The sequence below is a fragment of the Chenopodium quinoa genome, unplaced genomic scaffold (assembly GCF_001683475.1).
Source record: "Chenopodium quinoa cultivar QQ74 unplaced genomic scaffold, ASM168347v1, whole genome shotgun sequence".
Taxonomy (NCBI): Eukaryota; Viridiplantae; Streptophyta; class Magnoliopsida; order Caryophyllales; family Amaranthaceae; genus Chenopodium; species Chenopodium quinoa.
Window position 1 is genome coordinate 2,302,540 of NW_018742733.1, and position 27,850 is coordinate 2,330,389.

Consider the following 27,850-nt stretch of genomic DNA (forward strand, 5'->3'; position numbering starts at 1 on the left):
GTGTTTCTATTTTTGGGTAATTTTGATTTTTGACCCATAGTAAAACTAATTGGGAATAGTTAGGAATCTTAGGATTTGCAATACTCAAAGTTGACATGTTAAATGGGTGGTCAACTCCATTTTTTGAGTTGAATTGACATTAAGTTGATTTTTATTGTAACTTTGATTTGAAAGTGTCTTTTGTGGACGTACTTCCAAAGGTATTGAGGAAAAAAGAGCATGCTCAATCTAAGTACCTTATGCTTGTATTTGATAATCATGGAGCAAGTGTAAATATGGGATTACGTATTACTAACATAACACATAAAACGAATTAAACTACTCAAATTTATGCCATAATAATATAATATGCATCTCAAAAAACACATGAATGACCTTGCTTGCCACAACCTTACCATAACATACTAAGGTTACCATATGCTCACACAAAACTTGTAGGCAAGTCTAACCAAGTATTCCAATGTATAATACTTAAATGGACCAAGCAAGGCTTGACTCATTTAGTACGAGTCTTAATTTTAAAGTTTCTTGCATACATCAAAACTTTATTTCTTCTCAGATGTTGTGCCTTATATTATTTAAAATTTTGTTTTATTCACTCAATTCACAAAAATATTAATTTCATATAAATAAAACTTGGTTACTTTAATTTAACTAAACCAACTTACACTATGCTTAGATAACAATAGTGAAGGGAATAGGAGGGGAAGGAAATTGAGGGAAGGGAAAGGGAGGTAAGGGGAGGGAGAAGGTCACTATTCATTTTCCTTCCAAATTTCTCCACTTAATGGAGGGGTTTGGTTTATTAAACAAAGACGGAAAATAGATTCTTCCATTTTCCTTCCCTTTCTTCCTTACATTAGCCATCTAAACAATGGGTATCTATCCAAACATATATTAGGACTTTGTTCACCTTAGTTTCACTTACTAACTCCGTCTTATACTCTTATATTAATTGCGACATGGGGTATAATTTGTGGGAAATAAAAATTTCTTTGTTTCAAAAATATTATATGAAAAGAAAGTGGTATTTCATGTCTTATAAGTTTATAAAATGATTCAGAAAAATAAGATCCAATAAGAATTACCTATTTACAAATTACAAAAAAATTAACATCAAATACAAGTAAAAATCAAGTGAATTAAATCTTGTTTAGATTAATTTTACATTAAAATAAAACCAAAATACATGAGCTGACACAACCTTAATAGAGAGAGTCCAAAAACTCCAAATTCTCTCATAGTCCCAACTGCCCAAAGTGCCAAAGTCACTGAAAATCTTGAGAAGAGGTCAACAAAAGAAAAGTGCACACAAAGTGAAACAAGAAAACCTCTTAAAAACAAACTGGTTGAACTCCATCAAAGCAATACCAGAAGCAGGATTCAACCCCAAAAATCAGGATAATTTGGTCTTCCAAAATTCAATAACACCGATAAAAATGGAGAAAGAATCCATTTTTGGTCATAATCTCAAACTTTCTGTTACTACTTTTACTCTCTTTTTATTGCTACTGGTATTGACTCCTAGTGCCATTGCTTGGACTGGTGAAATTAAAGGCAGAGTTGTTTGTGATGTTTGTGGGGATTCTTCAATTGGCCCTGAAGATCATGTTCTTCAAGGTATCATCTTTTTCCTATTATTCTGTGTTATGGATTACTTTATGATTTCTGATTATGTATTTAATAATGTTTTCTTGCTTATTTTTGGGGATTTTGATGGGTATGTAGTATAATCGAGTTTTATGGATTATATGAATTGGGTTTTTGGATTACCAAAAGTATATACTGATTTTGATGGAATTTGTTGTTGCCGACACTTTAATTGTTCTGTTTTAGGTATTGCCGAGTTGCCGACAGTGTGAAATGGGGTTTCTTCTGATTGCATTTTTACTAGTAATTGACTAGTACTTCTTAATTAAGAGTAATTCATTGATTTCTTGATCAAATTACAGTATATGGGTTTTGCTTATTATTATACTCATGGAAATATGGTGATAGTGTTGATTGAGGATAGTTTTGATGTGGGAAAGTGTCAAAGTGATCAATTGATGGGAAAGTGATCAATTAGCTGATATATGTAGGATGTATTTCATGAATCCCTTCCGGCATTGCAGACTTTCTTACTCTGAATTTTTATGGGAATGGATGTAATGCTCTATGTGTGGGACTTTCTTGTTGCATAATCTGAACTTTGACAAAATCCATACTAAATATTGTTCTTGTAGTGATGTGGGACTACTTACTTATTCAAGGGCATTCAACCATGTCTGTTGTACACCTGTACCAAAAGATCATTGTCTTTTCTATATGATATCTCATGAAATAGACTGGTTTTCTTATGGTAAATATCATACGAACAGTAAGAATTAAACAAGATGAAAGCTTGATATATTGCTTAATAATTCTTGAAAGCTTACAAAAGGTAGCTTGGCTACTACTCTCAACTAGTAGCTTTAGGCTATAATTCTCTCTCCAAAGTTCTCTCACAATTTCCATATAATCCTTTACATTCTAATTCTACAACTTCTTTATATACACAAGCTTCATTACAATAGGTAATCTACTTCTTAATTAGCTATGTCTTCTACGATTCTTCACCATCAATAATCAGACCAAGGATGCCACTCCCTTAGTGTTTCCTTGATGACTTTTGTCACATTGTGCTGATTTTCCCCCTGCTGTGCTTCTTTCTTGTCCCCTCTTCTCCTCTTTACACCCTCAAACTCTCAAAGGTGGCTCTTTGGAGGTGGATAGTGGGTCTACAATATCTCATGGATGAAGTTGAACTTTGAGAAGTTGATTGGACACTCACATATGATGGAAGGCTTCTTTTTTGTAATTGTTTACTAAATCAAACAATTCAAAGTCTAGAAAAGAGCTTTTGTGGGAATGTGGTTAGACGAGTACTGTAACAATCCTTGTGATTGCAGCAGCATCCTGGCTGAGTAGAGGGCAAGTCTTAGGGGCTTTCATGAATGTTCTTCTAGGAGCGTGTAAACTGTACAGTGATCTCAAACTATAAACTCATCAAAACTTGTACAGAAGTATTTTTAAGTGATTTTGAAAAACTAATTATATTTTCTTTGCTGTTTTGGGCCTTTGAAGCTACCCATCTTGGGGATTCTTATCCTATTTTGGTTAATCTAACAGCCAACCCATCATCCCTATACGTGTCTGTTCTCTACCAACAATGTCATTATATTATTCTTAGGAGATAGATTCATCTTAGCATTCAGCTTATTTACATCCTGCCTTTAATGAAGCTAAAAGCTACAATCAGTATGAAATGTGCCAAATGCTTTTGATTCTGGATAACATATTCAGTACTATATTAGATAGAGATTCAAATGTCAATTAAAATTATACTTATTAGAAGTTAGTAGTTGTTGACGTGATTGCTGCTGTACTGCTGCCAAATGGTGCTAGTCTGCTTATGGTGGCATGTGCTATGGTAGGAGGTTCCATTCACTTGCTATATTGACTATTGAGCATGTCTCATTCTAGTTCCTAATATAAGATAAGAATAGGACAAATTTTTTGAAGCTTAAATTACCAAAACTAGGTGTAATTAACTCTTTTATTTCATGGGCTTGCCTAGCAATGCATGAATGAAAAAGAAAATATGTAGTGATCAAATGTATAGGAGGCAAATACAGCATAGAAGCTCCTTGGCTATGGTAGCAGCTGAAGTAGCTAACTTTGTCATACTTCATAATTGTATTCATGCAGGGGCTGAGGTGGCTGTCCTGTGCATAACTAAATCTGGGGAGGTTGTGAACTATCAGGCGTTCACTGATTCCAAAGGAGTATATACAGTTGCAGAAACAATGTCTGAAAGTGAACGCTGGGATGCATGCCTAGCACGGCCAATCAGTAGTTTTCATGAGCGGTGTAATCATCTTGGGGATGGCAGCTCTGGAGTCAAGTTCACTTATAAGCGTCCTTCTGGTTATTCCTACACTCTTAAGCCGTTTGTTTACCAGTTTGCTAATACCCCAATGTACTGCTAAGTTAACATGCTACATAATGGTGTGTAATAATCTGTATGCAATGCATACATTGAAGATAAATAGACAAATTGCTGCTTAACTTATTATTCCGTTTTCTCTGTGTGAATATATATATGTATTTTTTTTTTTTTTTTTTGTTTAGACAGCCTGTGTGAGTATAATGAATCGTTGCTACAGTTAAGGCTAAAGGAGGTTGAAGTTTGCCATATACAAGGTTCGATAAGAAAAAAAGGGGTTTTTCTAAGTTATGCCCCCAAATTTTTTCGGTTTCTAACCTGTGCCCATGCGATTTCAAAAGTCTAAGTTGTGCCCTCAACTTCACTAATTTTTATTAACAATATAGGGATTTGTGCATACCTGGAAATCATAGTATTTTGGAGTTTTGCCACATCCTAACCAACAATTGTAATTAAACCCACTAAGCTCATAAATATGAAAATTACAAGTGTTTGAATCAGTTACATGTGTTGGGAGAACTTTCCTCTAAATGAGGCCTGACCAAGCTCGAATTGAATTTGGATTAGTTAAAGTTTAGTAGGTTTATATTATTATACAAGCTTGCTTAAAAATACCTCTAATGGAAATACTCAAGGTCTGCCTATTTAGATGTACACAAGGTCTCATGGAAGTATATTTTCAGAGTTATATGGATCATCATAATAATATACAGACTTAATATCCTAATTAATTCCCCAGTTTTTATTTTATTTTTTTATTTTATTTTTTTTATTTTCTTCCCGTTATTTCTCTCCTCTAATTCCCCTGTCTTCTCTTCTCGTTCCCCTGATTTTTCTCCATATTAAGGGTCTGTTCTTATACGTTGAAGTTCAGTTCAGTTGAGCTCAGCTTAGTTCAGTTCAACTCTTAATTTCCTTCTCTTATAAAATATTCATTTCAGTTCAGTTTAGTTTAGTTCAGTTCAGCTCATTTATGTTCAGTTCAACTGAATTCAGTCTATAAGAACAGACCCTAACCCTTTTTTCCCTCTTTCTTAGAAAACAAGATCAATGTCTTCAAATTCTGGAAATATAAACCCTTCTTTTCATTTCAATTTCTTCTATTTTCCTATAATTTAAAATCGAATAAAAATGGTCCACTACTTTTTTTACAACTACTTTATATTTTTAAACCTAGTTTCAGTTTGATAATGGCGAAAGGAAATCTTCTGCTTGGCTATTTTATTTTTTTCATTTTTCTAGGCAATTTTCAGTCTAAATGGTTGATCTTATTAAATGGTGGTGAATCTAATCTTTTGATTTTTTTTTTAATTGAGAACCTTCATTGGAATTATTATTTTTAATTTATTGTTTTCTAATAAAATTTCACAAAAATAGAATAAGAAAAATAAGGACAAATCAGTAATTTAAATACTCTAAACCCTAAACCCAACCCAAACCAACCCTAACCCTTAACCCTAAATCAAACCCAAACCAATCCTAACCCTTAACCCTAAACCCTAAGCCTTAACCATAAACCCTAAATCCAACCCAAACCTTAACCCTTAACTCTTAACCCTAACCCTCAACTCTAAACAAACCCTAACCCTTAAGACTTAACCCACAGCCTTAAACCATAGACTTATATCCTTAACCATAACTCTAAACTCTAATCTAAGCCCTAACTCGTAAACCCTAAACTAGTAAAGTCCTACCTACTCCTAAATCTATTTCTTTTTACTTGCACCATTTCATATTTTATGTATGCCAATTCATTATTTCATCAATCTATTTCATATTTTATGTATGCCAATGCATTATTTCATCAATCTCACTTATAATTTAATAAGAAATAACTTATTTTTTATTTTTTATTTTTTTAAATTTCATGCTATAAATTAAAGTATAAACTAAGTAAATTGTGTAAAAGTAGTCAAATGCTTCGGACAAGATTCGATCACATATAAAATATTGCCCCTTTACATTTAACAACCAAGCTAATTTCCATTTAGGGCCTGTTCTCATTGACTTAACTCAGCTGAACTGAACTGAATATTTTATAAGAAAAGGAAATTAGGAGCGGAGCTGGACTGAACTGAATTTCAACGTAAGAGAATAGGCCCTTAATTTCACTCTAACAAAAGTCACAAAAGAAAATGTTGCTTAGATGTTGAGACCTAACTAATTTTTGGCTAGAGCAAACATGGGCCAAATAAATCATATTGCCTTAGGGGGAAAGGTGACTCGCCTTCACATATTCTCAAATATACATTGTTGGGGAAATAATTGAAGTGTCGAAGACTTCAACCTCACGAACCATTCTAATTCTAAGGGCTCGAAGTTGATTTTATTAGAGATCGTAATGACTCAAAGTCAACTTATACGTGTCTATTCCATCAAGATAGTAACCGAATCAAAGCAAGTAAACAATTATGATTTTTTTTTTTTGGGTGGAGTAACAAGTGTAAATAGTAAACATCCATAATTGAATGATCTACCCCTATTGTCAATAGGTTTGTTCTCAAGTTTTCACAAAGTTGGACGTAACAAATACTTCATTCAATAAACCAATGAAAGGGAGGGAACAACTAACAGGACCCAATGATTCTCCGCCACGTGCACCCCTCAATCCTTGCTGGAATTTTCTTTCAACTCTTTTCCCTTTTTATTTATAAAAAAAAAAACTAACTTCGCCCGTTATATTGCCAGAAAACAGTTCGCACCAGAAAAACTTCAAATGCTGATGAATTTGAGGAGTTCATGAAATATTTTATACAAAAAATTCCCAGTAGTTATTATTGTTTAATTTTAATTTCTGGGGTTTATGCAGCTATTATTCAAAGGTCGAGACATTGATCATTTGGCGCAAAAATTAAATCGACGATGATAGAATGGTCGAAGCAGCTCAAATCCGCCTTTGGGGCTTCTTTCATATGGCTCATTTGTTTGATCTACTTTACCCAGGTTAATTTTTCTATGATTTTCAATTTTTTTTTTTCTGGGTTGATGATATTTTGGGAAATTTGATTGTTATTTTTTTCTGGGTATGATGACATTTTAGTTTTATGAAGTGGGGTGTGATTTTTTAAATTTAATTAATTTTAGATTTATCTGGGCTAAATTTGCGATTATGTGGTTCTGGGTTTGTGTTTTAGACCTAGGATTGATAATGTTCATGGTTATTGCTACTTAATTTTTTAAATTTGCCAGTTTATAGGAAAAGTCGTTGTGATTTAATGATTTTGGCCTGAAGTAGTAAGTAGTTGATGGAGTTATGAAGTGAGATACTTATATTAAGATCATAGTAGATGGTTAATCTTCTATAGTTGGCCTATTTGAATTGGTTAGAGTTGGCAAATTCCAGTTGGATCAGCCAATCTTGAGATGGGGTAGAAGAATGTGTTTTTAATGATATGGAAAGTATAGGGGTTCAGGTCTTCAGGAGGTAGAGAAGTCCCTGGCTTTGATTCACACCCGGCCGCCTCATTAGGGTATTTTTATTTTTCTACAGAAATTACCTTGGTAGAAATTGTTGGTGGAACTTTTGAATTGATGGTAACGTTAAGAAAATTTTGTTTAGTTGCTTTCGGATGGGACCAAGACTAGTAGAGATGCTGATCTATAGGCTTATAGGATACATATGAAACATATTGAGTCTAATAGGAGAATGTGGTTGGCACATCAATTTAGCATGCTACAATGATAAGTTATTCCATAGCTTGTAGAGGATTGGATGTAATGTCCTCCCAAAGTTTGTTGCTGGGGTGGTAGATTGGTAGCTTACAATTTTCTGCTGAAAAAAATCAGATCAGACATGTGGCGCTTCAAATTTATAGGTGAATTAAAGTTTGTGCTTGGCTTAGTGACATATTGATGCTTTGGAAGGGCGAGAAAGCAGCTATAAATGCAGCACATTGGTGCAGGTAGCTCTGGTGTATGAAGTCTTGAAGGTTTTCATTGATTTGATTAACTTAAAGAGGTTATTTTATATGTTTATGAGTCTTCATAAGTCTCGGTGCATATCTATGTTTGTCTTTTGGAGTAAGTTGGGTATTGGGTTTTACAAACAAGAGAGATGTTTTCATTGGTGTGGGAGTGAAGTTGTTGAGGAAAAAGTAATCCTATGCCAGTGTAGACAGTAGAGAGTGATAGCAAAGTCTGATTAAGAAAAGCGAAAAATACTTAATTAGGGCCAACCCTTGTGTTTGCGAGCAGCTATTCTTATTAAGAAGGTTCCTTACCTGAATGTTAGGGCTGATTTATATTTGCAATCTTGGTCATATATTCAATGGTTATAATGTTGATTAGGCCTCATAATTCTATCTTCTTGACCTTTTTGTGAGGGGGTATAGGTGTCTCCCAGGATATGGCCTGCGAAAAATTAACACTGATTGCTGATATCCGATATTTTATTTTGCAATACACTTATCTATAGATAATAGAATGTATATATCTTTGTAGGTTGTGGCTAATCTGGCTATTACTTCTCTCCTTAAGTGTAGTTAAGCTGCTTTAGCATTTTACTAAACTAAACTGATGGTTTCATTAGTGTTCTGGAGTATAGTTATCAAGCTTTTACCCTCTATCTGTCACTCTGTCTTCCACTTAGACACATGACACTATGACAGAATAGTGACCTATGTTCTGACAGGAATATTGTGTTTAAGGGTCAGAAATGGAGCAAACACTAATACCCTCTTCCCATTCGTCAGTTTTATGTGACCTTTTGTTTCCCCTTTTTCTATTTTTTGGGGGGTTGGGGGCCTAGGGGGGTTTGGGGGGGGGGTGATGTGTTAGTGCTGTTGGGGCCTGGAATTTCTGCAGCAATGCTGCTGAATCTTCCTTATTGTTTTTAATGATTGGCTTTTGTCCTTGAAATTTGTCCAATGCAGGGTTTTAGATCCTTTGTGTGGACAGCAGTTTCTTACCATCTAAAGGACGATCTGAAGCTGTCTCCCGCAGCATCCCAGTTTGTAACCTCGGTAGCATTTTTTCCTTGGAGTATAAAACCATTATATGGGTATGATTTTATTATTACTTTTGAATAAGTATGCTACTCCTATAAAAACAGACGTACTTGTACCCGTATACTGCCAATTCTAGTTATTTTAGACAAGCTTAGTGTTCTTGGCATGTGCATATGCATACTAAGTCAAAGTATACACTTCATTTTTGCGTAGTGTGCCAATTGCCAAGGGATCCATTCGCACGAGGTAATCCTCAAGGGAATTGTCAATGCATAACCAACTTCCAAGGATTCAATTTTAAGAAATATTTTTTTTCCCCAAATAAACATCCATTTGTATGCTTCCGTATGTTGAACATATAGTTTGATCCATATGAAGATTTTATGATGTCTCTGAATAATTGTTGATAAAAAGGTGGTGTTTTCCTGGCATGCTCTTGATTATGCATGTAATCAAGATATTAAATTTTTCTATCAGTATTGTAATAATGTAGTTTAATCTTACCATGCAGATTTGTATTAACTACTAAGTAATGACTTTCCCTGTTGCTTCACATAATGACATTTGGGGAAGGGTACTGAAGCATCCTGTATATTTGCTAAAGTAATATTGTGGTATAATTTTACCATGCAGATTTGCATTAGCTATTAAGTAGTACCTTCCTTTGTTGCTTCACATAATGAGGGTAATAGAGCATTCTGTATATTTGTTCTTTCTGTTGCTGATGCTTGTGGTTTGCTCTTGTTTGCAGAATTATATCAGATTGTATACCCATAAGAGGGAGGAGAAGGACTCCATACTTATTTATTTCGACAGTGCTATCTCTAGTGCCATGGATTATGTTAGGCCTAAATGCATCACTGAGATCGTCCAAAGTGCCACTCATGTTTTTTTTAACAGCACAGAATATAGGCTCTGCCATGGCTGATGTTGTAGCTGATGCAATGATTGCAGAAGCTGTAAGGTTTGAGAGGTATGTATATTAATGTCAATCTTATTCTTTGCTCTAGTTGCATGAACTGATTCGAGATTTAGTATAAAATGAAGAGCTCTTGTAAACATCATAATATTTCTCTATTGCTTGCCAGCCTGCTTCTGCCAGATGCATATATGTAAATATTTTTATGTCTCACTTCATTTTATTTATTTATTTATCTATCTATTTATTTATTTATTGATAGGGCTGCATTTGCTGGAGATCTTCAGTCAATTTCTTGGATGTCCATGGCCTTGGGAGGAATCTTTGGGAGTTTATTGGGAGGATATGTACTGAGTAACTTGCAAATAGATGCCATATTTCTGCTGTTTGCCATTCTTCCAGCTTTACAGCTTGTGTCTTGTGGTTTGGTTGAGGAGAGTCCTGCAAATTCCAAAGATTTAAGTGAAGATTCAAATTCGACAAGCTTGCATATGAGTAATGGTGATGATAATGCAGCAAATGTGGACCGTCTAACTAATGGTTTCTCCAAAACTAGCACTTCAAGGAGAAAGAAGAGCCAAAAAAACAGAAAGAAAGCAATTTCGTTCAATAACTCTCCAAAACAAGTCAAGAATAAGTCATTTTCATTACAATGGTTTTACTCGTTGAAGACTGCCAGTTACAGTTTATTCAATGCTTTTAGGCAGCCTATCATATTGAGGTAAGAAAATTACTTGGAGTAATAATTTTACTCATCGGCACCAAAAAGCTAAACATTATGTTTTTGGGCCATTTTATTAGATAACCGTCAACAGGTAAATGACTTAGATTGTGTGACCTAAAAAGATATCTTGATTTTGGAATTTTAGTATGGTGACATGATATGGTCTGGACTGTGGACTCTGTTTTTTAAGACGATGTTGTATTGGCTGAAATCTTGGCTTGATTTGGTAAACTTGGTTGACATAAGTTTGGTCAATTTTGTGTAAGGTAAATGGTCCTTGCTTTCCTTGGCATCATTTCTTCCCAATTCACCATAATGTCTTGATAAGATCATGTTTAGAATGTTGGTTCATTCGTGCTCATGTCTCTTGTGAAGTGAATCATGTTAATAATTTTTTTTATTTTCCATTATGCATGATGGATGTGTTCAACCTCTAATCATTATTTTCAATTGGAAGGCTAGATCCATGGCTTGGTTTTTCTTGGCACACATTACCCTCCCCAACATTTCAACTGTGATGTTCTACTATCAGACTGAGTTGTTGAACTTGGATGCGTCCTTCCTGGGAAATGTACGAGTTGTGGGCTGGTTAGGCCTGATGCTTGGAACTTCCATTTACAATAAGTACTTGAAGAGAAAGAAGCTACAAAAAACTCTTATGTAAGTAGTTTGTGAATTTTATTGCATACATGCTTATTCTTGTTTATTGCACTCTTCCCTTTCTGTACACATACTGACTGTGTGTGATGTGTCTGATGCTCTGTCAAAAATGCTGTGCAGGTGGGCCCAGATTGCATTGTCTTTGCTAATTCTCATAGACATGGTTTTAGTTTCTAGAGCAAATATTGCATTCGGGATTTCAGATAAAATGTTGGTCTTATGGGGGACTGCAGTTGCTGACGCAATCAACCAGTTCAAGTAAGCTTCTATTATTACTCGCATATCAGAACCTGCATCTGTCTTTGCTTTTTTTTTTTTTTTTTTTTCTTTTTGTAGACAACATCTTGGGTGACTCATTCAGACATTTGTACATTATTTTTATTATTTTCTGCTTCTCCACCTTATTTCCAATTGGGAGGGGAGAGACACAGAGACACAGTCACAAAACCAGTCGATTGTAGTTGCATGGGACACTGTTATTTTCTTATTTCACTTTGAAGTTTTTACTTTTGATTGTGGACTTTCTCCCATAGTTTTGCTGTCTGTTGCAGTCAGCCAGCCACATTTGATATCATTATATTCTGATTTCACTTCGAAAGAATGCTGTTATATATTCTCTGTTTCTTCTCTGATTTCATTTGTGAGGAAAACATTTCAGTTGAGATTGATGGAGTACTGGTTGTGTCAGGAATACTTGTGCTTGCTTGTTAATGTAGTGATTTCTTTTCCTTTTTTTTTTCTTTATTTAAATACTGTGATATTGACATGGTTTCATTCCTTGTTGTGAAACCAGGTTAATGCCATTTCTGATTTTATCAGGACAGCTGTGTCCTCCAGGCATTGAAGGGACCTTGTTTGCTCTATTCATGTCGATGAACAACTTTGGATCCACCGTGGGCTCATTTGTTGGTGCTTGGTTGGCATCGATTTTGAACATTTCTTCGGGTTCTTTTGACAACCTTCTTCTTGGAGTCGTCATTCAGTTCTTTTGTTCATTCATCCCCCTGGCATTTCTCTTTCTGATACCTAAGGATGCCACTGGCTTGTCCGCATAGATAGGTTAATTTAGAAACTTACTATTCAGTACAGACTATACAGTGAAGACACCCATCTTTGGTCTCTTAATTTCGTTCTCACTGCCTTTTGTTATCTCCCTTTTCACAGCTAGCACAGTATAGAAAGATCATTGATTAGATTGTTGAGAGATCACAATATACCATAGAAAATGTAGAGGTGTAGATTCATAGCTCTGGCTTAGAGCTAGATTTTTGTTCTTGGAAATTTTGTATAATGATTAGTTGTAAACTATGAGGCTACGAGAAGTTGTAGCATGACTGTTCTGCTTTCCACCGGAATTCAATTGATTGCCTTATCAGTGTTCATGGATGAGTATAAGGTTAATCAGATGTAGCTGTAGCTTCTTCATGCATAGTGTGATGCAGGTAATTGCTGCACCAAAGAAATTGATGCAGTAACAAAAAATCTTAGCTTTTTTCTTATGAATAAATTATTAAAGCATTTGTTTGCCAAGATAAATTTTAAACAAGAGAAATTGATTGTCACCACATGTTCTTGTTCGAAAATTGCTTGAAGGAAATTTAGTTGGAGTGGCTAGACCACAATAAATTTAGCATGTACTCATAATTTCCCAAGAACTTGTCTCATCTATTCTTAAAATGAAATGCAAAGTCATAAACTCATACCTATATACGGAGTAAAAGTTTATTAGTTTATGGGTGTCCAATACTCCTATTTATTAAAATGTTCGATTTACATACAAAACAAATTAGGATTGTGATTAGTTGATTACTATAAAGATAAAATGGTACTCCGTACAATTTTATTTATTTTTTATTTTTTGAAAAAACCCACAAAGGGGAACTTAGATTAATGAACCATTGTTTGTAACATCCAAAATGCGAGCAGGGAAATTATTATTCCACACTCGTTGACCAAATTTCCAAGGTTGGAAATGAGCCAATTCATGCGCTATCCTATTCCCATTCCTTTTAACAAAAGACCAAACTACATTAAAAAAAAAAAGAACATAAATCTAAGATATCATCAACAATAAGATGGAAAGAGTTTGAGCCATTCGACCCTCACGCAGCGATTCAATCACTCCCAAGCAATCATTTCCCAACAAATGGTACAATTTTGATGTTGATTAACTTTTTTTTTTTTATAAAAATGATGATAAAATTAGAATCACATCAATTGAATTCTAAAATATTATCCATTCAACCAATTGGTTGTTGGTGTAGTGGTGATTGAGTCTACAAGGAACACTCGTGTTAAATCCCCCGCAACGATAATTAGGAGGGGAATAGAACCTAATCACCCATAACTGACCCTCGAATCTAAATTAATCCAAAGGGTGAAACACATGCCCTTACGAGTTTAGTCGGGAGTCAAAAATAAAAATTGATTTTGGCACGCGCTGGTGGACTCTTTCCCCAAGCTATTGATTCGTTGGCATCAAAATCAGACTGGTAAAACCGGTAAAACTGAACTCACAAACACATTCTCTCTCCTCTTTCTCCAACGGCGTAAGAGTGTGAAATCTCGCCGGAAAAATGAGGCGGCGACCGGGAATCGGAGGTTTACAGTCATCTGCTGCTACTAGGGTTAGTCCTTCATCATCTTCGTCTTTCAATTTTCTTCGATTAATTTAAACAACACCCCAAAAAAAAAAAAAAAAATTGATTTTGGATAATATTGCAGAATCAATTTCGAGTAGTTGGAGAAAATATAGCCTCCATGAAAACCGATGTTATGAAGGAGCAATTGTCCACTTTTCGTTCTCAGCTCGAGGATTTCGCCCGCAAACATAAGGTTTTTGTTTTATAATTAGTTTTAGATATTTTTATTGATTGTTATTATGTAGCAACAATTTAGGGTATGATTTGAATTTCTTTGATGTTCTTGGTAATAATTTTAGAAATAATTTGTGGTAGGATTAAAATTACATTTTGTTTACCCCTATTCTTAATTTATGAGCTGTTGACTTTTATCTTATTTGTTTCTGAAATTAGATGGTATTAGTTGGGATTGTTACAGTAAAGTTATTGATGTTAAGGTGAGATAACATTGAGTATAGATTTTGTAGTGATTGTTTATGTGAAGGTGAGTTATAAGATAAGCAGGGAAATAAGCTACCTGCAACTGACTTACTAGATTGTCTAGATACTGTATATAGCTTAAAAAGTTATTTGCTTGAAGTCCCGGACCCCATCCGAAAGATGCTAGAAAGAATTACTAGAGCTTTCTTTCATTGCAATGGGATTCCTGGTTAGAGGCATCTTTTTAGGGAAGAAAAGGGATATAGTTCTTGTTTTAGAAGCTTCCATTGATCTATTATCTCTTGAATTTAAGATTGATTTCTCGAGTCAGATGAAGTAATGTACTATGAAATGAAAATTTGACTGGATAGACTTATACTAGTTAGTGTACTGAATAGTGAGGCAGATAAGGTAAGCATTGGAGTATGTGATAATTCATTTTGCGTGTGCGTGTACTGAGAGAGGGGGGAGGGGTAATAACATAGTGATTTGTACTGAATAGTTAGACAGATAAGGTAAGCATTGGAGTATGTGATAATTCCTTTTGTGTGTGTGTGTGTGTATATTGAGGAGGTGTTGGGGGGGGGGGGGGGAGGTTTGAAGTAAGGGCACATTGGCCCCTTTCTTTATCATTCACTGCCATTGATTGACTAAGTAGACATTAGGATTACTGTTTACATGGTCTTGAACTTTAGGTAACCACAAAGTTTATGCTTGGGACCTTGAACTATTAAAACTTAAATGCAGAAGAATCCTTTTAAACTGTGCAAATTGGCATAAAGCAGAGATGTTAATGTAATTCTACTTTTAACTTTTCATTGATCTGCAGAATGATATACGGAAAAACCCGACGTTCAGAGCTCAATTTCATGAGATGTGCTCTAAAGTAGGGGTGGATCCTCTTGCCTCAAACAAGGGTTTTTGGGCAGAGCTTTTGGGAATTGGTGACTTTTATTATGAACTTGGTGAGTGTCATTCTGACTTAGCTCTTTTGTGTGATTCATTTGTTGACCATTCGATATAGTATATTTACTGTGGCTTTGCTAAATTTTACTACTACTATATGTTATGGTGCTTTACCTGCTTTGGCATATGATGATATCTGCCTTTGCTTTTGGTGTGATGTATTTTTGTTCATGTCTAGTATTTTCTGATACATCTTCTTGTTGCCTAGAAAGGGGTGCAAATTGTTGAAATATGTTTGGCCACTAGATCCCTCAATGGAGGCTTGATAAACTTGCAGGAGTTATTAGACCTGCTACGTTTGAAGCGTAAAAATGCCCGTGAACCTGTATCAGAGGATGACTGTTTACGTGCTATATCTAAGCTGAAGGTATTGCAAGTTGCTTGTATTTCTAGAACTTATTTTTTTGGTCAAAACATGTAAAAAATCATATACATTTACTTATGATATTGTGCAGCAAGTGCACATGGCTGTCAATTTATAGCTTCAACGTTATTGTCTTTTTACTTGGATGCACTTGCTATGGAAAATATCCTTACTAATGCATCATGTATAGTTACTAAAGTGACTTTGATCAGAATTTCGTACTAATTCAAATAATTACTCTTATGACTGTAGCTTTGAAAGTTCCATACCATCCTAATGGGGCACTTTAATCAACTTAAATTATTTAAGCTCAAAACACCTAGTTGCAGCTACTGAGTGCACCATTGTGCTTTCAATTCGCACATTTATTAATCTTAATGTAGGGTGATTGCAATAGACTTACATTTGTCGTGCCCATTGTTAGGTTTTAGGTAGTGGGTTCGAGGTGATATCTGTTGGCAAGAAAAAGCTCATACGATCTGTTCCAACTGAGTTGAACAAGGATCACAATGAAATCTTGGAGCTTGCTCAGGTTGTTTATTGTCTTTATTTTCTTGAAAATTGCTTATTTTACACTTTGTGTGATTTCATTGTTTTGTCTACAATCCACACTTATTATTTTATAATAGTTTTTCGTTGATGTGATATTGTAAATTTGTAGTTTAGTGGATACTAATTTACAAAGCCTACCTGTCAGAGATTTGTTTGTAGGACTGTATACCTGCTTGAAATTTGGAAGTGTACTTTGACACAGCTAATTTGTTTCTTGTATATAATTTTTTTTTACATGCTGTAGTCTATAATGCTAGTGGATAACTCTGAGACTGGGTACGCATTGATGGTTATCACTTATCAGACTCTAACTTTATCTTCCCTTGGGACCTGCTTTAGAAATTGTGTTATTTCAAACTGATAAATATATTGCAAAGCCTGGAGTGAACAGTAGGAGATTGACATATCAGAACAGACTGATTCTGTAATCATATACTTCGTATAACGTAGGCAAAAAGTGTGAGCACTCCCTTGTTAGAGGATATAAATCAGGGCTTTTAGATTGTGAATCCTTGGATTCTTTTTTCCTAAGCAATAATGGAGACAGAGACCCAAGGGAGGGTCTCTTCCACAAGAGCCCAGATTGATCTGCTACAAACCTCTGCCTGATTTTTGTATCGTCTCTCAGAGTGTTGGGGACCATGAAAAGGAAGGAAAGGTGGCGGTGTCGATTTGAAGAGTCTTAGCATTGTTAAATTTTTTTGTGAGGAAAGGGAATGGAAGAGAGATAAAACTTAAAAGATCCAATCGGGAGATTCCTAGCATTCTATGTGATCGTAAAATGACAAGATGGAATCATGGAATATCTCTTAATTTGTTGCCAACACAGTCCAAAATAGCTATTTAGTGCATTTCAAGAATCTTTGACATTTTTTACCCAATGATATCTCGTGGCTCCTGCCATTTCTAGCTCTGTATGGGTAGATAATAGATATGAAAACTTTTATGCCTCATACTCTAATGAGCACTATGAAATTATCCTAGCTATGCCCTATGTGGTTTTGATAATAATCAATTTTGTCTGGGATATAAGGTGCTTATTTACAGACTGGCTTTCTTCCGTGAATTTTGAGTATAAAAACATGGTTTTTATTATGATATATGAATCACTGTCTGGGTTTTTTTTTTTTTTTTTTTTTTTTTTTTTGACTTCTGATTATTCTGAGCCTTCTACTGAAGAAACAACATAAGACTAGATTGCAAGAGATAGAGAGGAAGGGAAGGGGAGGATGTAAAACTATTGATAGGGTGTATCATTTATGGACAGATAGGCTACTTAATTCACTGTATTTAAATTTATTGTGCTCAGTTCTTTGAAGCGGAAAATGGTACTCATCAGATGCATTATTAGAGCTCGAATGAGGAAAGTTTTGAAGAAAGTCCAGAAAAAAAAACAAAACAAAACAAAAAAACAAAAAATCCTTATTCAGTTCATTACATTTCAAATTCAATAGGAAGAGACTTTCTATGGACAAACATGAACGGATGAACCAACTCATTAGGAAAAAAAAATATCTTTTTTTTGGGAAGTAATAAAGGATTGTGGAATAAAAGCTCCCCATTAATTTGTTAATTTGTTTACTGATGGCTTATAAAGCTAAGATGTTGGTGACTGCAAACTAATTAAGAACTAATGATTATAGTTGATTTGGAACTTTTAAGGTAACTTCCCTTCCTAACCCATCTACTGGAGGAAGTGTTTCTAGATTTGTTGAATTTTGTTATATAGGACTGCTTTACCATTGATATATCTATTATTCTATTTTTTTTGCTTAGATTTTTCATTAGTGTAATAAATTAGGAAAAGGAATTAGTGTTGACCTTGGTAATTTTTCTTTAGGCAGTGTCCTACCCTTGATTGTAGCAATTTCATTATTAATTGCTTCTCCACATTGTTTTGAAGTCCAAATTACTCCCATGTGATTTTTACTAGTAATGATCAGCATGCACTCTTTCAAAGCTTGGTTGATAGGTTTAGATTAGGTTTGTATCTTGAGACTTAAAAGTTTCTCTTTATCAGTCTCCCATATATTTGGCTAACTTGATTTGGTTTTATCTACCTGTATGAATTTAGTCCTCACTTCTACCATAGACTTGAGCCCTATCATCTTTTAGGGAAACCTGACTAAGAAGTACTTACATCCTCATGCCATTCTTGTTGCATCTTTCCTTGATAATGGATATGTATTATGACCTCAATGATATAATTCCTTTTCCCTCTTGGACTGTTGATTGATAATGAGCTCTATAACATAATAATCAAGGGTGCAAATGTCTATTGTGGATACATGTCATACATCTGGTGATGATTGACCATAGAATGAATTATGGTTGACTGTATAAGTTCATACTGTTTCTTTTTCAATATATTCTGAAGCTGTAGCTGTAGAGCTGTACTTTTGAGTATTTGCCAAACAAACTTCCAGTTGAGAACCTGGATCTTAAGTTGTTAGAATGCATCTTTAACTTTATATGGCTCTTTTTAGTGTTGCTGTAATGCTGTATTGGAAAGGAGGATGTATCTTTCAGGATTCATAATCTCAATTGTGTGAAATCCTTGTATCCTTTCTATCTGGCCATATTATGTTAGAAGAAAATAAGCCTGACCATGTCATTAACATTTCAACGGAGAGATACTCTCTTTATTTATGCTCTAATTTCTGCCCTCAAGTTCAATGGGGCTCGATGGGTTGGCTTTTGATGTGATTTGCAAACATAGTATACACAGTAGAGCTGTTTACTTATTAAGATAAAAGGGGTAGGTTTTTTAGGATACTAACATAAACATACTCTTTTATATTTGAACCTGATAGAGCTTCTAATAAACTCGTTAGTGATCTCAATGTAATATTTTTATTGCTTGCACCTTTTCTTGTATAACTTGAAAATTATGCTATCTAAAGTGTTTATTCAAAGGTCACTAATTAACTTTTTGCTAGTTAAATGCAACTTCTATGAAAATAAAGGACTCTTTATGTTGTTGTTCCTATTTATTGATTCACGCACTTATTGTGTTTGTTTAGTGTTGGATAATTCGTCTCCCAACAATGTTCTTTCTGGAAAATTAATATCTGACTCAGGCAAGAGACCGACAGACCAAGCTAACTCTTTTTCCTTGTGTCTCTTAAGAATTACTTAAAGAAGAAATTACATGGCATGTGTTGTGTAGTTTCTCACCTTGTCTTGCCTGGTTCCTGGGGCAGGCCTGTCTGAGTCACAAATCCTATTTGGTCCATTAGATGATATTGCTGGATTGTGGGTAGAGGGTAGACAAGTTTTGGGTCCAGGCATTCAAGTTAAAGCAGGACTGGTTCCTGGCCGAGTGGCCGGTTCATCTTGTCTAAGCTGATCTGACCTGTTTGAATTTTGATCTCTAATGTTATATTGGTTCCGGAGATGTTTGTGTTGTATATATGCAGTGTGCCCTCTAAAACAGGTGCTTACAACTTCTGTTATCTTACCGCTAAAGTGCTAATAGCTTCTGCATTGGATTTGCTGGTAGAGCCCTCTTAGTTGCTTCTTCCCTTATGAAATCATCGACTTTATATTATAAAGCAGATTATGCTGCAGTAATTGTCATATAAGGAGACAATATTTTATGTATTATTTATTTTCTTTTATCCTAGCCTCCTCTATTTTCTGGTATACAGGGTTCAATCCATCCCTGTCATCAATCAGTTTGGGGAATCCTGTGCTTTTTACTGGTCCTTATTTGGCCTCTGTCCATACTTCCTTGTGTTCTTATGATGGATAGATCTAGCATCATTAATATTCTAGTTTGAAGAGGTCTGACAGGTCCGTAAATTAACTTGAGGTGAAATTATTATATCCTGTTATCATCCTATTTCATGGCTGTGGAGGTTTGTGTTAGCTTTTCTTTTAATACTCGCATGTAGTTTTCTAGGTTATGTATAAATTCTTTAACTGTTCTGAACTTTTGTATGCTTATTCTTCCTAGTTTGGAGTTGGAAGCTATGTGCTCTTGATGAATAGTGGCATCTTCATATGCCTATAAGAATAAAAGGGCAGTGGATAGATAAAGTATATGAATGGTGGTCTGTTAAATTCAGATAGCTGATGCAAGTCTTACAATCATGTAAAGTTGTCAAACTGAGATGGCTGTGCGCTTCATCTTATCTGAAAACCAGTGCTCATATGAACTTGCTCTATATCACTGACCATTTTTTATTTTTGGGTCTTGTCTAAATGACTGATTTTATTTTCAATTTGTATTGTATATCACTTTCAGGCGCAAGGCTATGTGACTGTAGAAGAGGTAGAAAGACGACTTTCTTGGTCAGCAGGGCGTGCAATTGATGCTCTTGATACATTGTTAGAGGCGAGTCTTTATTCTATGCCTTCTGATCTCAGTTTTGTTAAAAACTTTCAGCTGGTGCTTAGGGAATTGTGTTTATGATTGCAGGAAGGTCTTGCAATGATTGATGACGGCCACAAAGATGGCAAACGCCGATACTGGTTTCTTTGTGTGTCTTCCATCTCCGCTGTTGTGGAAGCTGATACTATCGCAATGTGATCCTCTCAAGGCATGTTATATAATCTTAAGGGGAACACAACATGGATAATAGCCTAACAATACATGACTGGGGCTGTGGGGCAGCCTTCCACTTATCGGACCCAAACTCTATAAAATTTGTGGTTGCTCAACTCTGAAGTAAATTTCGTGGTCTCCATTTATTACTCAAGAAATGTGGTCTGTTGCTGATGTTACGGCTGCTGACATTATAGATAACCAGTCCTAAAGCCATCGTAACACCTTGTTCACCTTCTTTCAACAATGTAGCAACCGGAATTTGTATTGCTTTCTAGGCTTCCAATTACGCTACATAAATCTGTGAAAGTCGTAACATTACCCTACTCCAAAATTACTACTTCTTTCTCACAAGACCTTGTCTTTTCTTCCATTGTTTATGGCCTTGTGCATTAAATTTTTCACAATTTAGACGATAATGGTTTATATATACAGAAATAAATAAACAACAAATTAAAACTACTTAATTGTATGAAAGTCTTATCTGCAAATCTGCATTTAGTTGATTCGAACATACAATACTAGTGTATTGTATTGGCCTGGGCCATCCAATCAGTCTAACAAAAATTTAAAGCCCTAAATCAAGGGGACCAAGCAAATTAATTTCCTTTAGTTAAATATTCGTTCCAAAGCCCCACAAACTTAAATAGTTTCCATCAGATTATTAGTCACATTTGCCCTTTTGAACTCGAAATCCAATGCTTAGTAACTACATACATGTTAAGTATTTGTCGTACATTTGCTACATGTTTTTTTTTTTTTTTTTTTCATATGGTGTAAAAAAGCCCTAATGAAGGCAGCGTATGCCTGTACATATTGTAAAATCCTTTTGGGTTAATAGCTCAATTTAGTAGAGCCCTTTTGGGTAGAAAATCTGTCTTGCATCAAAGTAGACCCTTGAGGGTTTGGGCGAACAATATCTACTAGTAGGCTTAAATCACAATCATTGTTGACTAACTGCAACCACAAACACCGCTAAAAATTGGGGCAAAATTATGGAAACTGCAGCCATAATCAACTTCCAAGCTCTTTTGAAGCCTAGCATGATTGTTGCTAGAGAAGAGTTTTGAGGGACAGAGGAATATCCTTGAGGAGAGAGAAAGTTGTTAGTATTAGTGGAAATGGTAATTTATAACTCCATTATTCTCCTTTTGTTTACATCATGGGTCCACTTTATATGAGAGCTTTTTGGATTAAATGTTGCAAACAATAAGGGACACAAAGAATCGATATGAAAGAACAAAAGAATGAGTGACATTGAGAAAGAAGCGAGAAAAGTAAAGCCATAAAATACTAGTGTTGTTTGATTGCACATAAACATGGAGGAATTGAAAAATTCCATGAATTTAGAAAATAAAGGACTTGTTTAGTGAGATTGTGAAAAGTGTAGAATCATGGAAATTTCCAATTTCCACAAAACATGGGAATTTATTAGTCATGGTAACTCAAAACTCTCATGGTTTGTAAACACCCATATACAAGTACACAAGTTTAGTTAATTCTTAGGAAATTTGATGTGTGATTTTAATTTCCATGAAATATAAATGCCCATAGGAAATTAATTCAATTGTCAGCCAAACAATACCTAAATTGCAGCTTATTTTAGTTGGACCAGCTATGAGCTTCAGCAAAGAATTTATGTGGTCTACAAATTCAGAACAAAAAAAAAAAAAAAAAAAAAACCGAGGTTCAATCCTAGAAAAATAAAATAAAGCATTAAATAATACTTTCTCTGTTTTTTTTTTACTTGACCTGTTTTTTTTATCACGATTGTCAATGCAAAACTTTAACGATCAATAAATTTAATTCTCCATAATTAAAGATAGTATTAATTGAGACGAATTCAAAAAGATATCATATAAATTTGTTTTTCTTTACATATTATACAAAAAAAATAAAAAAAAAAGGATAGTAAATAGTTTAAAATCAAAATCGATAAGTAAAAAAGAACGGAGAAAGTAATTATAATTGGCTTAAAATTTTAAACCAAGTAAAACTCCTCCATAGTTCAAACTCCATACTTAATTCCCCTAAATAACCCGTGAGGAGTACGTATATTGATCTCCCCCTAATAATTCAAATTTCTCTATCTTTCTATCTCGGCAACGTGGGAACTACCCATTGGCATTGGTAGGACCTTTTCTTTCTCTCTCTCTTTGTCTGTCTTCCAGAATCATCATCACCTTCTTCTACTCTTTCTTGGTGTTGTTTGCTGTTTCTTGGTGTAAAAATGGCGACTTTGGCGCTGAACTTCTTAGCGTCACCTGGATTCACACGCCCCTTGTTCGTGTTGAATTGGTGGGACGAGATCAACGAGTCAACTCAGTGGCAAGATGCCATCTTTTTCACCCTTTGTGCTATCTATGCCATCGTTTCTGCTGTTGCTCTTGTAATCTTTCTTTCCTCTTGTTCAATTTTCTGCCAATTTTATTTATTTTAGTTGTTCAAGTTAACTTCTTTTACTTTTAATTACTGGGTCTTGCATAAATTTGAATTTTATTAGCTAAAGCTCAATCCTTTGACTTTCTTTGAGTTTTGGGTATCTGGGTTTTTGTTGATTAACTTGCTCAGATGATTGTAATTTTAAAATTGAGCTAAAATTAGGTGTAGTCAGAGTTTAATTTGACTTTAATTGGCTAATTCCAATGCTTTGACTTTGATCAAATTCGGTTTGGTTGGGATTTTGTTGATTAAATTGATATTAATATTGAAAATTTATTTGGGTTTGGTTGAATTTGATGATGAGCAGACTCAACTTATAAGGATTGAAATGAGAGTGCCTGAATATGGTTGGACAACGCAGAAGGTTTTCCATTTGATGAATTTTATTGTCAATGGAGGTGATTGAAAATTGACTCTTTAGCTTGCTTATATTATTTCTTGCCTCTTATAGTTTTGTGTAATTACTTGGTGTTAAGATTGGTACCTTGTTTGTTGCAGTGCGCGCTGTGATTTTCGGGTTTCACATGTTTGTATTTACTTTGAAGCCCAAGGTGAGCAAACCTTTTTGTTACTCTTACTTCATGAAGTTATATTTGAGTCTTTATGATTATGATTAGATCCTATATATTAAGAGTCAAAAGCAACATGGTACAACAATGTTGCCAAGTGAAATTCTCAGAGATTAATTTTGTAATGTTTACATCAGAATGCTTAATGGAGTTTCCATCCAAGAGAAGTTTCGTACTTCGAGTATTATACTATTATGTAGCTGTATGTGTGTGATATTGATGATTTAGTAACCTTTGAAGCTTACACCAGCGACAGTTTTGACCATGATGTTGTTTTGCCTTTGTTAAAAAGAGTATAACAAAAATACAAACATTGTCATCGTTTAGTGCACATCACAAGGATAATATTACATACACTAAATAGCCCTAAAGATGGAGTGTTTGTGTTTTTGGAAGTTTAAGCTGTTACTTTCTGTTATTTAGACCCGGAGATTCGATAGGCTTAATGTAATGGACTAGACTAATTTAACAGATTATTACTCTCAATATAGAAGGAGGACTGATTGTTCATTAATAATTAAGATAACAAGTTAGCAACTTGGCAACTTGAGGCTGCCAATCTCAGTTTCCTCACAAATTTCTGGATGCCTTCCTAGTTACACATACCATGCTACTTATACTAAGAATACTAATGGTCAAAGCCTCAAAGGTGACCTTAATTCTTAACATGTGACTACTTAACATAAATAGGAAGACCATAGAAAAACATATTAGAAGTGAGTTGCTTTCTTTCCTTCTTCTTTTCTTAATTAAACTTGTCCTCTTGCTCATCGGAGTTTTGATGCGTTGGAAACCACTCCTGCTGCTGGTTGACCTTCCTAGAGCCCCTATTGCTTGACTTTCCTTCTGGCGTAGACCCTCATGGGCTGTGGCTGACCCGAGTCCATCACGCTTAAGCATATTCCCAAGAAAAAGCAGTGCTTCGATTTATCACAAACGACATTGTGTGTGGAAAGTCATTATGTTTGGTCATTATATTCATTCTTTTACATTGTGATGACGTGATGTTGATTTATTACTTTTTAAGATATAAATGTGTGATGTTGCTCATGGTAATAGTCTTATGTTATGCTTTACACAGGTCTTAACATCAGTGTTATTGGACTTCCCCGGGCTGTTATTCTTTACGACATACACACTTTTGGTTCTTTTCTGGGCTGAGATATATTATCAGGCAAGTGTGGAGGTGTTCTTGATCTATTTTTCTGTACCATTCTGATGCATTTTCATGTTAAAAAAACCTATTCATGCAATGAGATATATGGTGTATATTTGGCTTGCTTTGTTATCTGCTTGTGTAGGATATCAGCACTACTGAAATGATTATTGTGAGCACGAAACAACTGAGTTGCATCACTGAACCTTACTTTTTCGATGCAACTTTTATTGTTTCACATGATTTCAGTGTCCACTTTGACTGATATTTTTGCGTTATCTGTTATCTTGCTCATGCAATTCTTTGAGGGGTAGTTGTTCTAATAACTTAATGTACTCTTCAATCATGATGCATATGCATGTTTTCCTGATTTTGAAATTTTGTTTCTTTAACAGGCTAAAAGTCTTTCAACAAACAAGCTCAGGGCCTGGTATATTGCAGTTAATTGTATAGTCTATGTTATACAGGTCAGTCTTCTTTATCCTCTTGGGAGATCTTGTGAGAGCGGGTTAAAGCACCTTGGGAGAGGGGAGGTCAGTCCTGGTATAGTGCATGTTTTCTATAAGCAAAACAAAAAAGGGATATGGGAAAGTAACAGGATTTATGAACTACTAAGGATGCACTTATACTCCTGTTGTTACCTCAGATAGAAAAGGCCAATGTTATCTACTTTATGTCCTAGTAATTCCCTTTCCTTGCCCTCAACAAGCCTCATGAAAGGTACAAGGACAAGGATTATAGGAGACTTTTGATGATCCTAACCCTGTATGGACTTCATATATGTTTTCACTTGTTTGGTTATGGACACTGCTTACTCATTTGAATAATAAGCATAATTCTCCTTTATTACATTTTTGTATAAGTTGGAACTATTTAATAAGATCAAACATTTTGGCAAGTTATGGGTTTTGAAATGATAAGTGATATAATGATCTTAAGGCGGGAGGGATTAGCACTGAGGCAGGTGCTCTTATGTATGTTGAATAATCTTGGAGGAGCAGGGAAAATAGTGTGATTATGATGATCAGTATTTGCATTGTTTTACATATACCTTATACAGTCTTATTAATTCTGCAATGCACTAAGTGAATCTGGCATGACAGGCTTTAATCTGGATATACATATGGATACATGATAGCAGTTTTTCTGAAACCATTGGACAAATATTTATCGCAGGTTTGTTGTGCAGTTTAATGTTTTACAGAACTTAGCTTTCTGTTTATCTTATCCATGGTGTGGATTGTTAATTCATCATAACGCTATTTTTTCTTTGCAGTGGTGTCCTTTATAGCAGCACTTGGTTTCCTGTTGTACGGGGGAAGGTAGACATTAATCTTCATTAATTTTTGTGCATAAGCATAATTTAAAATCTAGAGAAGTATAATTCTTGTTGCTTGGTTTCATAGGTTATTTAACATGTTGCGGCGCTTCCCAATTGAATCAAAGGGGCGAAGAAAGAAACTTCATGAGGTTTTTTTTCCTATCCCTATGACAACATATTTCACAAGACAATAGATCATTACCATTTAGATTAATTAAAAAAACATCTTTCTGCTGTGTTTTATATATCTATTTTGAAGTGTCAATTAAATAATCATTATAAACTTTCGAAAACTAAAGCACAACTTTATTACCCAAACTGAATGATAGTTGAAATTTGAGAATTGGTGTTTGAGGGTGTAGAACTGTAGATATGCCACGAGGAAATATTGCTTGTTCAGTTCGTGTTGTATAGTGTGTCTGTGAACGTTCAAGATGTATCAGTATTAATTTAGGGAATAGATGATCAAGTTAGTGCCAACATTCTAACTAAAACATATTATTGCAGGTTGGATCAGTTACAGCAATATGTTTCACCTGCTTTCTCATTCGCTGTGTTATGGTAAGCTTGGATCTCGGCCATCTGAATCATATGGGCACATTTAGCCTTTCTGTTGTTTCTGATGTTTTGGTTTAATTATTGATGAGATCATATAATTGATGCCATGTCCCTATCTTCTGTTTTTGCCTTTCATCTGTTTCTTCTCTGTATACTCATGATCTAATGCGTTGAACCTGTCACGAGTATTCAGAATTACGTTCCTTGGTGTCTGTCTTTACTTGCCACATGCTTTATCTGCTTGACGATGTTCTCATTGCATAAAAAAATATGGTTACAGGTTGTAATATCTGCCTTTGATTCTGACGCATCACTTGAAGTCTTGGATCATCCAATTTTGGATCTCATATACTACACGGTATATTTTATTTATCTTTTTTTGAACATATCTACATCTATGATCTGAACACAACATATTTATTTCTTACTTATATTGGAATATTAGGTAGTTGAGATACTACCTTCCGCACTTGTCCTCTATATTCTGCGAAAGCTTCCTCAAACAAGAGCATCTGGTCAATACCACCAAATCCAGTGAGCTTAAATTATTGCCATCTTCTGCGATTCATTGGCCTAGGATTGAGCTGAATTTTGGATCAGAGTATCATCCGAATCCCCAATGTACTGTCTGCGCTGCCAGACAAGTAGTATCTCCTCGTACTCGCCCCATCTGTGTGCATGCATCTTGTTTGCAGTTTTTTGTGCCATATTGGTTAGAACTAGTTCAGGTGACTACCTTGGGCATGGTGTTACTTCATTTATTTGTACTAAATTACTAATAGATCTTAAAAAGGTCCCAAATTGTATAAAGTTCCATTATTCAATTTTGATACAGAAATTCTAGTCTTGTACTGCGTGTTTTTCCGTCGAAATCACCGCCTTATATTTCAGCTACCTCAAATGCCAAACTCCTACTTCTCTTTATTTTTGCCATTCAATCACATGATTCTTCAACTATGAAGAACTTGGTTCTGATTTCGGCGTCTTCCATTGAGTTGCATCTTCGGTGTTTCTATACCATCTAAATTCTAAAATAATGAGTGCTAAAGAAATCTTGCTAAGATTGTTCTCACATGAGAATAGAATTTAAGGCTT

At 34.8% G+C, this 27,850-nt stretch overlaps 4 protein-coding genes across 6 annotated transcripts; all 4 read left to right on the forward strand.

Annotated features, from left to right (window-relative positions):
• Nucleotides 1–1,229: 1,229 nt before the first annotated feature.
• LOC110723810 lies at nt 1,230–4,198 on the forward strand. The gene is made up of 2 exons (XM_021903192.1): nt 1,230–1,620; nt 3,730–4,198. The coding sequence occupies exons 1-2, from the start codon at nt 1,440–1,442 to the stop codon at nt 4,008–4,010; spliced, it is 462 nt and encodes a 153-aa protein (XP_021758884.1). The 5' UTR covers nt 1,230–1,439; the 3' UTR covers nt 4,011–4,198.
• Nucleotides 4,199–6,829: 2,631 nt separating this feature from the next.
• On the forward strand, nt 6,830–12,641 carry LOC110723811 (probable folate-biopterin transporter 4). Of its 3 annotated transcripts, XM_021903194.1 has the most exons (7): nt 6,830–6,910; nt 8,839–8,966; nt 9,665–9,886; nt 10,095–10,553; nt 11,019–11,216; nt 11,337–11,474; nt 12,010–12,641. In XM_021903194.1, exons 1-7 carry the CDS (start codon nt 6,830–6,832, stop codon nt 12,269–12,271), a joined length of 1,488 nt encoding a protein of 495 aa, XP_021758886.1. In that variant the 3' UTR covers nt 12,272–12,641. The 3 variants fall into 3 exon arrangements, with proteins under 3 accessions (XP_021758886.1, XP_021758888.1, XP_021758887.1); XM_021903196.1 differs by lacking the exon at nt 8,839–8,966 and having other exon boundaries at nt 6,865–6,910; XM_021903195.1 differs by lacking the exon at nt 6,830–6,910 and having other exon boundaries at nt 8,857–8,928.
• Nucleotides 12,642–13,654: 1,013 nt separating this feature from the next.
• On the forward strand, nt 13,655–21,063 carry LOC110723812 (vacuolar protein sorting-associated protein 22 homolog 1-like). The gene is made up of 7 exons (XM_021903197.1): nt 13,655–13,843; nt 13,941–14,051; nt 15,108–15,243; nt 15,457–15,611; nt 16,033–16,140; nt 20,410–20,499; nt 20,584–21,063. The coding sequence occupies exons 1-7, from the start codon at nt 13,793–13,795 to the stop codon at nt 20,692–20,694; spliced, it is 762 nt and encodes a 253-aa protein (XP_021758889.1). The 5' UTR covers nt 13,655–13,792; the 3' UTR covers nt 20,695–21,063.
• A 1,698-nt stretch (nt 21,064–22,761) lies between these two features.
• LOC110723813 (tobamovirus multiplication protein 1-like) lies at nt 22,762–27,663 on the forward strand. Its single transcript, XM_021903199.1, has 11 exons — nt 22,762–23,098; nt 23,459–23,549; nt 23,650–23,702; nt 24,802–24,894; nt 25,272–25,343; nt 25,980–26,052; nt 26,153–26,198; nt 26,283–26,346; nt 26,705–26,758; nt 27,036–27,113; nt 27,201–27,663. The coding sequence occupies exons 1-11, from the start codon at nt 22,940–22,942 to the stop codon at nt 27,291–27,293; spliced, it is 876 nt and encodes a 291-aa protein (XP_021758891.1). The 5' UTR covers nt 22,762–22,939; the 3' UTR covers nt 27,294–27,663.
• Nucleotides 27,664–27,850: the final 187 nt, after the last annotated feature.